This window comes from Eurypyga helias, unplaced genomic scaffold, assembly GCF_000690775.1.
Source record: "Eurypyga helias isolate BGI_N326 unplaced genomic scaffold, ASM69077v1 scaffold41526, whole genome shotgun sequence".
NCBI classification, from domain to species: Eukaryota; Metazoa; Chordata; class Aves; order Eurypygiformes; family Eurypygidae; genus Eurypyga; species Eurypyga helias.
The window spans coordinates 406-9,621 of record NW_010256719.1 but is presented as its reverse complement, the minus strand read 5'-3'; the positions used below and the strand labels follow the sequence as shown (position 1 = coordinate 9,621).

Sequence of the window (9,216 nt, the reverse complement as noted above, 5' to 3'; positions counted from 1 at the left end):
GTTGGAGGCAGAGGAAATGCACAGTGAGGGGAAGTGCTGGGGCTGGGGGAGGGCTTGGGGCCAGGCTGTCCCCCCCTCACAGCCCTTGCTAGGCAGGAGGACCCGTGTGGGGTGAGTTTGCCTGGGGTGCCACTGACTTTGGGACTGCTTTACAGGAGGAGTTTTTGTCCTGCTCCCATCAGAGGGGCAGGGCTGTGTCTCCATCCCTTGGGAAAGCAGCTGGATGGTGCCCTGGGAGCATCCCGGTCCTGGTGGCGAGGGCTCTGCCCCACAAACCATTGCGCTCTTCATCCTGGCAGCACTCTCTGGAGAATTAATTGAGCTCGTGGCTTTGCCTGCCTTTGTCCTCTGCAGGGAGCGATCTCGGTGCCAGCGCCAGCCCGTCCCGGGGCGCCCTCAGCCCCCGAGGCTGCCGTCTCCGGGGAGTTGAATAGCTCAGCGCAAGCAGGACTTGAAAATCGGGACTCTGGGGCATAGCGTGAGCGTTCGGGGAGGGCGGGGGTGGGGTGGTTGCAGCAGAGAGGGGCACCCCTTGGGCTCCCGTTCCTTTCTCCGCTCCCTTGGGTCGCCACTCAGACGCGGTGCTGAGCGTGGCTGTTAACTTGCACAAGTTGTTGGTACCTGTCTTGTAGCCAGAGAAGAGAAAAATTCCCCCGCCAAAACCTGGAGCTTGCAGGAGGGATGCTCCCACTTCAGAAAATTGCCCAAATCACCGGCAAGCTCCTGAGCTGTCCTTCACCTGTGCCGTCTGTCTCCCACTGTATTCCAGTCCCTCAGCCTCTCGTACTGGCTGGGCAGGCAGGCTGTGCCGCAGGGAGCGGAGTGGCAGTGAATCCCAAAATTAGAAGACCTGGGCGGGTGGTTCTTCTAATTTCTGGGAAGAAATGGTTGTTTGGAGTGATGGTCACACACACCATCCCTCCCTCTCTCCCCGCCCTGCAGACACCCACAGCAAGGAAAGGAGAGGTGGTTTGCGTGCCGACTGCTTGTTATTCAGGGAGTAATTACTCATGGCCTGGGTTAGAAACCAGGATGGCCTTATGTCTGTGAGAATGGTGCTGCAAAACCTTCCGGTGGGAATGTAAAATGCATTTCAAAGGTGCCTTTTGCCCTGACTTTGAAGTCTATTCTTCCATTCAGGGCTGTCTCAGTGAGGTTTAAGACATCTGAGCGATACAGCAAGTGTAGTAAAGTTTTCTTTGGGGTCTGTTAAGGAGGTTTGCCTGGTTCCCAATGATGGAAAGGTCTGGCAGGCGCTGCCTCTGAGTGTCTTCTGGCTGTACTCCAAGTACGTATCCACTGGATTTGTGTTTACTGATGCGTTTTCTGGGGCAGCAAGGCAGTGTCTATTTGGAGGGAGGTTTTTGCTGTCTGGGGGAGCTTTTTTTTGCAGTCTCAGGGAGCACACAGCTCTTCATGATTCATTTCCATGGCTTTCAGCATCCTGGAGATCAATTATGCAAACCACCAGCCATCAGCTGAGTCAGGGTTGCTGGCTCTGTGTCCTGGATTAGCCCAGGGACCAGATATTTGCCTGATTCACTTTTCTCCTCCTGCCAGCCTGTGGCTCGCTCAGTCACCAGCAAGCACGAGCTGGATGCAAATGCCCCGTGACAGAAACGGCCTTTCCAGGCCGCGTCGGTCTACAGTAGCTCATCGTTGACAGGGCCTGGCTGGGCTGTGTCTCACCAGAAAGGTGCCAGTGAGAGCTGTGGGACCTGTGTGCTCCCTGATGGGTGCTGAGCACCCCAGCATCCCCTTCTGCCTTACTCCGGGAGTCTGTGCAATTGCCCCTGGTTGAGATTCACCCACCTGTGCTGAGGTCCGGGCTCTCGGTGCTTGGTGGGTGTAGCTTTCCGGATGCCTCGGTAGATAAGGAGCTTCCCCATCCCCTGACAGCAAAGAAAAGATTAAACAGTAAAAGGATTTAGGGGAAGGGATTGGAGTAATAGTGATTAAGTCATGGATCAGGATTTATGATTAAGAAACTCTGACAGCAGCGTGGTGAGCCTGGCGTAAACGCACGGGCAGCGTTGGTGCAGGAAGGGGCGCAGGCAGCATCCTGCCTCAGCGGTCAGGACTGATACTGCGGGCAGGCGCGGGGCTGAGCAGAGCCGCCCCCGGCAGACCCTCCCCTGTGGGCTCGCTGCAATTTGGGGGCCTCATTGCTCTGCTGTGCCCCCCCCTTCCCTCTTTTTTTTAAACCTCGGTGCTTTTGGCGTTGGTGCCTTGCAGTGACGGTCTGCGGGCAAGAGCATCGACCGCGTGCCGCTGTTGTATCTGGGGCTCGCGGGTTGCAGAGGACCCTCCCGATGGGGTGGCACATTCCGTGGTGTTTCTCATATCACCCTTCCCTGAATTCCTCTCAGTGATTTTTAACTCTCTGCCCAGGTGAGCAGCGACTCCCTGCTGCTGCCATACCACTTGGACATGGGGGATGTCCCGGCTGGTGTCTGGCCCCGGGGGGCATCGCTGGGCTTTGCAAAACTCCCCTGGTGCTGCTGCCAGCCCGGACTGGGGAGAAGAAAGGAAAAATGGAGATGCTGTAGGTAGGCTGGCGTGGTGCAGACAACACGGCCCCGCAGACCATGTTTGTTTTCTCCAGTGTGTTTGCAGGCTTCGGGTTTTACAGGGTCTGAGCATTGGGTTGGTGCATACACCTGAAATCTGGTCCTGGAGCAGCCGTGCGGAGGGGAGGGGAGCCCCTCTGAAAGGGGGTGCGTGGCAGACGGGTTTAACCAGCTCCTTTTATCTTTTCAGAGCCGAGCGGCCATGGGGACCTGCGGGTAGGGGAAACTCGCCAGGACAGCTCGCCTGGGATACATCCCAAAGATGAGGCTCAGCTGGAGATCCGAGGGCCCTCGGATACTAAAGGGGAAGCCGATCCTGAAGACTCGTCCCTGACGCAGCCACCAGCTGAAGCCCAGGTTCTGGCTACGCTGGGATGTGGGGCTGATGCTGGGTGCGCTGCTGTGCCCACTGCAGAGCTGGCCCCGGTGCCCCATGCGGGAAGAGCCACCGGGGAGTGGGTCATGTTGGGAGAGGGCACGATGGATGCTGGCACCAGGCTGGTGGAGCCGAAGGCTGATCTTCTGGTCCCGGAGTGCTCGCCCAGCCAGGGCCAGCTCAGGAAAGGGAAACCAACTTCGCTGGGGAGGGAAATGGAAGAAACCACGGAGGAGACCCCGGTGCCCCAAGCATCCTACCAATTGGACCCCGAGCAGCATGATGAGAGTGTGGCAGGGGGCTGCCAGCTGCAGAGCTCCCCCCTGGACACCCCTCCTGGTGAGCTGGATGGGGACCTGGCCCTGGAGCCCAAAGGGCAGGTCCCAAAACCTGAGGTTGAGTGTACGGAGGAGGGAGCGAGTGTGGAGGCCAGGAGAGCTGCGTCCAGGAAGGGCAGCAGGATCCCAGCCAGCAAGCTGACACCGAAGAGACACCGAGAGCCCCCCAAGAAACCAGCTGAAGATGCGGACAGGGGTCCCACGGAGCTGCCGCCTCCCCGGGGCTCCCCCCGGCTGGGTCCCACGGTCTGGGACAGCCCAGGTCTCAACCCCTTTGGTGGCTGCTCAGCGCTGCAAAACTCTCCGACTCTCCCCAAGGGCTCTTACCAGTTTGACCCCAACAACTTTGATTCCGTGGATCCATTTAAGCCCACCAAGACCCTCGCCAACACCACCGCTGACTCCTGCCCCACTGCCGATAACAGCCTCAACGAAATCCTCGAGTCTCAGACGCTGGAGATGCCGGACGACCTTGTGAAAGGCAGAGACTCCCCGAAGAAGCCCAAGTCACGCCTGATAACGTGAGTGCTGGGGTGTGCGGAGCGGGTTGGGGGCTGGCAACCCCCTCTGTTCCCCCGCAATGGTGATGGTTCTCATAACCCTGTGCCTTCTGAGTGAGTCAAAAATACATGCACCTCGGTTTTACCCACCCCGTGTCCTGGCGGAGGGCAGCTCCCATCTCCCTGTGCTCAGGGGCGGGTGGGAGAAGAGGGACGGCTGTCCCAAAGCGGTGCCAGTGTCCCAGGCAGAGCGGGGAAAGCTGGATCGGGACCCGTTTTGCACGATCACCACTTTGGAGAACCCCTCGGGGCTCTCACTTGTGGGGTTGAGGTGCTGTAGGGAGTAGCTGTAACGGAGGCTTGAGCCCACAGGTCTTGCCAAGCGCCCACGGGTCTGTGGGGCTGAGGATGCAGGGCTGGTGAATCGGATGCTACTGGGATTTTAGTGAGCTGCCCTGTCTTTGTAATAGGGGAAGAGGACAGGGGTTGAACAGGCAGATTGTGTATGGCTTTTATCACATCCACACAGGCGGTAGGGAGCTGCTTATCCCTTGCTGAACTATTTAAGAGCATTTCTAGTTCCTCAACCGTGCTATTTAAACCCCCCATGGGGATGGTGACATTTCATAGTGCCGCCTGGGGATGCTGACAGCACGGCTCTCCTCTGGGAACAGGTTGCATGGCTAAAACGCTGTTTTCTGGTATTTCACCCATCCCAGATGTCCTCCAACATGGGTCTGTGCAGGGCTGAAGTTGCAGCCTGACGTTTAAGAGAGCCGCAGGGTCCCTGGGCGGGCATGGGAAGCAGAGGGGGTATTGCACGAGGGAATAATTGCAAGCCAATTTTGGGTCCTTCCACTATAATTTGTGATTGTGCTTAACACGGGTAATTGGAACCAGTTGAAATCAAAGCAAGAAATAAGCTTGAAAGGGGAAACTTCAGGAGCACGGAGCTTGTGGCTGATCTGGCAGTAAAGCTGAAACAAGCCGTTGCTCTGCTAATGGATTGTCCGCTGGGAAAACTAGGGAGTGGGTTATTGCAGAGGGTGCAGATAAAACCTAGCAGGCAGACATAAGGGTATGTTGGATGTTTTTCTCTGAGAAATACTTTGTGAAGGGTTGATCTGGATCTTTTTAAGAGGTGGCGTTCCCGTAGGGGAAGCAGCAGGGAATTTTCAGGCTCTCTCTCTATCCTCTCGGAGCAGCAAGGGCTGCTTTGGGTGCTCACCTCCCCGGCAGCGGGGTTTGTGCTTGAATCTCACCTTACCACTGCACATAGCAAATGCAGATCCTTTATCCACGTGTTCCTTCCAGAAAGGCAGAGCTGGGCAACTCGCTGTGTTTCTCCAGTTAATATCCAGGTCTTTTCACGTGCTCTTCTTCTCTCCATCTGTCTGTCTCTCTCCCTGTCCTTGCTTTGGTGCATCAGGACTACTGAACAAGTGAAATTTCTCTGTTTTCTGTTGTAAGTACTCTCTTCTGTGTGTATTTCTCCTCTCCCTTTGCTGGTTTTGGTCCTCTTTCTGGGTATGTGCTGGCCCCACTCGTCTTCACGGCATGCGGGCTCCCTTTGGCTCTGCTCCCCGCTGTCTGGTTTGTGTCCTGCATCTCTCAGGCCGTGTCCCAGGGCAGCTTAACCTGGCGAGGGAGGAGAGCCGTGCCAAGGCGTGCGCCTGTGCTCGCTCTCGCAGCATGCCGGCGCGCAATGCCTTGCGACGATGTCCGAGCACCCTAAGCCAGGGCATCGGCTGACAGAGGGGGAGCAGGTTTCTGTGCAATCCAGGTCCCTGGAAAGATGGGGAGATTTTAGTCCTGAAGATGAGGGTGTCTTTTACCCCCCTCCTATGCAAAATCTCCAGGAAGGCAGCTGCTCTGGGGGGATAGGGTGGAAAGCATCAGCTGGGAGGCGAGGGAGTCAGGATAGTTGGATAGTCCCAGGGGGAGCTTTGACCTCACAGCCAGCTCCAAGCAGGGTGCTCTCTACATTTTTGGTGGCTGCCAGAGCTGAGCTGCCTGTGGCTGTACCTGAAGCATCCCTCTTGTGCCCAAAGCCAGGGCGGTAGGGCTCATCTGCGAGGTCCTGGATGGGTTAGAGAGCTCGGCTCGAGTGCAGCAGCCCCCGTTCGCTGCCCTGCCACCTGCGCCACTGCAGCGGGGGCCATGCCGTACCCCTGGCATGAGCAGCCCCGTGGCGGGACACCAGTGAAATATCGAGTGCCCTGTGCTGTGCCCCTGGGGCTTGCCACTGCCCTGCGCTTCCACCCGCGGGGAGGGCACACAGGAGGGACTGGGGTTGCCCCCATTTAGTTTCCTGGTGATGCTCTGTGTCTCTTGCAGAGTGTCAGCCCTCCCCAGGCCTTCTGGGCTCTGCTCTCGTGCAAGGATAATTGGAGGAAGGAGCGTGCTGGGCTTAGTTCCTGATCTCGTGTCATCCGTCGGGATGCCCTCCTTGTCCGCTTAGTGCTCCCTGCCATATGCACGGATGGAATTAGAGCTGCGCCCAAGTACCGACATCTGTGCCTCGGCCGAGAGTTGATCTGCCTTTTTACAGCACCCTGCCCCACAGCGGGTGCCCGGCCCTGGGCGTGGGACCCCTCTGCCCACGTGGTTGGCTTTATCCAGCTGCGAACACTGGTAACCCCTGCGTTACCAGTGGGGGGGCTGTGGGTGCTGGCTCGGGGGCTGTGGGGCAGAGCTGGGGTCATCCGCCTTGGCTGTCCTCCCCGTTTCCCTGTCCCCTTGAATCACAGAGCGGTTACCTTGGTGCTGGGGGAGGTGTGGATCAAACCGGGTCCCAGATGATGTGATCCCTAGCCGTGGGGGTGGTGTGGAGCAGAGGTGGGCCATGCACAGCGAGCTGCCGCGGATCTGCTCGCGTTGGGGCACGATGGAAGAAAAACAGCTAAGGGTGATTATTTTTTTTTTTCCCCCCCAATTTGCCCCATGCGTGTGTGTTAGCATGCACATAAAAATTCCGTGTGCCGTGCCACGGGGCGCGTTGTGCTGCGCTGATGCGCGTGCAATGGGATGGGGAGCCTGGAGAGTGAAGTGGGTGGGCATGAGTCTTTAAACCTAGGAACGGCTGCCCCTCCACCACACGGCCGCCGAGCCTCTGACCTGTCCCGGAGGTGGGAGCGCAGGCTGGAGGCAGAGATCCCTCCCCAGGTAGGGTTGTCTTCAGCTTAGGGAATATCATTCTTCCTGAGGGGGTCGGACGTGGCAGCGAGACGCGGGAGATTGCTGAACGTGGAGTGAGAGAGGGTGAGGTGCAGGAGGAGAGCTGGTGCTCTCTGCATGCCGGGGTGGGTGCTGTGACACATCATCCCATCGCCGACTCCCCCAGCCCCCGCGGCGTGGACCCAGTGCCCCACACGGCCATTCCCACTGGGATTATCCCTCCGCTGCCTCGAGCTGGTTCAAGATGCTGATGCCCAGTGTGCCAGGATGTGGCTGTGCCTGTGCAGATGGGCTTCGGGATGGCACCTTTTGAGGAACGCGGGATGTTGTCCCAGGGAGATCTTCCTCACTGGAGGGCATCCAGCCACAGGACCGCCTGAGCTCGATCTCCAGGCCCTTCTCCTTGGGATGGCATTTGTGTCTGCTGGAGGGAGCCTTCAAGGAGCAATGGATTGCCTTGGTGCTCTCTCGCAAGGAAAGCAGAGCCCTCTGCCCTGGCTGCGTGCATCTGGCTCATATGGGAGACATGGATGCTGCGGAGATGTCCTGGAGAAACTTCCCGCTGCAGGGATGGGGCATGAGACAACCTGGAAATGGGTCCTTCCTGCAGAAAATCAACTTGCACAGAGACCTCGGGATGCTGTCATGCTGGATGCACAGGGCGAGTGTGCAGCAAGGGAAATCTTTCTTTGCTGACTCCCTGGCGACTGCCAAGGGGTCCTTGCGCCGATCCTTACCTTCACTGGGAATAAACATCTCCAACTGCTCTGTAGTCCTGTGTTTTGTTCGCTTGTTCCTTCTGTCCGTTGCAGAACTCGCTCTGCCTCGATATTTCACTGGTGAGTGGGGTTGCTGGCACGCGGCGTGGTGCAATGCTAGCGCTGGGGCTGCCTCCCCTTGCTTGGGCTGTCTCGCACGTGCCCCCATCCCCTCCCCACACAGCCCCCGCAGCCCCACGCCTCAGCCAGCCTCTTCTTTCTCGCCCGCAGGAGCGGCTGCAAGGTGAAGCAGTACGAGACCCAGGCCCTGGTCCTGGACGTTTGCGCTCAGGTACGTGGGGTCCGACACCCGCCAGGCTGGGTGCAGGGGTGCTTGGGTGTCCAGGACGGTGGCGTGGGGCTGGTGTGTGCCTGCAGCAACGCCTGATCAAAGGGCTGGTTCCCTGAAAGCAGCAGCTCCCAGCCACAGGGAGAACATGTTCCTGGTGGGAAGGGAGGGAGTAGGGCTGTGCTTGGTGCTGGTAGGCTCCAGGCCAGGAAGGGCTCCCTGTTTTCCATGTGCTTCCTCACGGCCCCCATGTGTGCAGGGTCTCAGCCCTGTCCCCAGCGTGGGCCAGGGCAAAGCACCGAGCTCTGCGGTCAGGGTAATGGTGTTTGTGTGTTAATTGCTTCTGTCCCCAGCACCGTGTGTTTCCTTCTGCCAAAACCTGCCGAGGAGCTGGTGGGGAGCAGCTTGCCGGTGGATGCTAAGCCTCCCCTGCTTTCCATGGACTGTCCAGCAACATGGCTGCCTGATCCCTATGGATTAGGTCTGCCCTGCTTAACTGCATGCCTTGATCCTGCAGGATGATGGAGTGTTGATCTCAGAAATCCCAGATATTACAAACCGGGATGGGCACGCCACTGATGAGGAGAAGCTGGCCTCCACCACCTCCGTGCAGAAACCAGCTGGGCTAGAGAGGAAGAGCGAGCCGGAAGATGACCTGGAGTACTTCGAGTGCTCAAACGTTCCTGTGCCGGCGACGAAACACATCACAGAGGCAGGTAAGGATTATCCCTGCTCCCTCTGGCTCTGGAGATGCCACCCAGACAATTGCTGCAGCCTCTGGCAATGAATTGGTGCTGTTGAGGCCATGAAGCATCATCACAGTTTATTTACCCTGTCGGGGCTAAAAGCTGCTGCAAGTTATAACTGCTCCAGTTGCTGCAAGTTATAATTGCTCCAATTGCTTATCTGCACTATTGCCATTATGGAAAAACCATGGCATGGGCTGTTTTCAGGCTCTCTTGGCACAGAGCACTGTCCTCACAGCCCCCATGATGCTGCAGCAGGATGTGGCTCGTGCCCATCCGAAACTGGTGTTACTGCTGAGCTCGACCCAGCAGCCATGTGCTGTTCAGCCGGGATGCTCCCAATCCGTGGCCTGTCCAAAGCTTGTGCCAGGAGCAGAGCTACTGGGACTCCATGTCCCAGCACAAGGGCTGGTTGATGGAGATCTCCATGTCACTCCAGAAAACCTCTGCTAATGTTCCTGG

At 58.1% G+C, this 9,216-nt stretch overlaps 1 protein-coding gene across 1 annotated transcript in view; it reads left to right on the top strand.

Annotated features, from left to right (window-relative positions):
* LOC104511233 (transforming acidic coiled-coil-containing protein 1-like) overlaps positions 1-8,724 on the top strand; it is a gene marked incomplete at both ends in the record, with an annotated part of 12,746 nt that extends 4,022 nt beyond the window's left edge. Inside the window, 3 exons of the mRNA XM_010153760.1 lie at positions 2,761-3,805; positions 7,951-8,011; positions 8,526-8,724. Coding sequence (XP_010152062.1) covers positions 2,761-3,805; positions 7,951-8,011; positions 8,526-8,724 — 1,305 coding nt within the window. The remainder of the gene's footprint in view (positions 1-2,760; positions 3,806-7,950; positions 8,012-8,525) is intronic.
* Between the last annotated feature and the right edge of the window lie 492 nt (positions 8,725-9,216).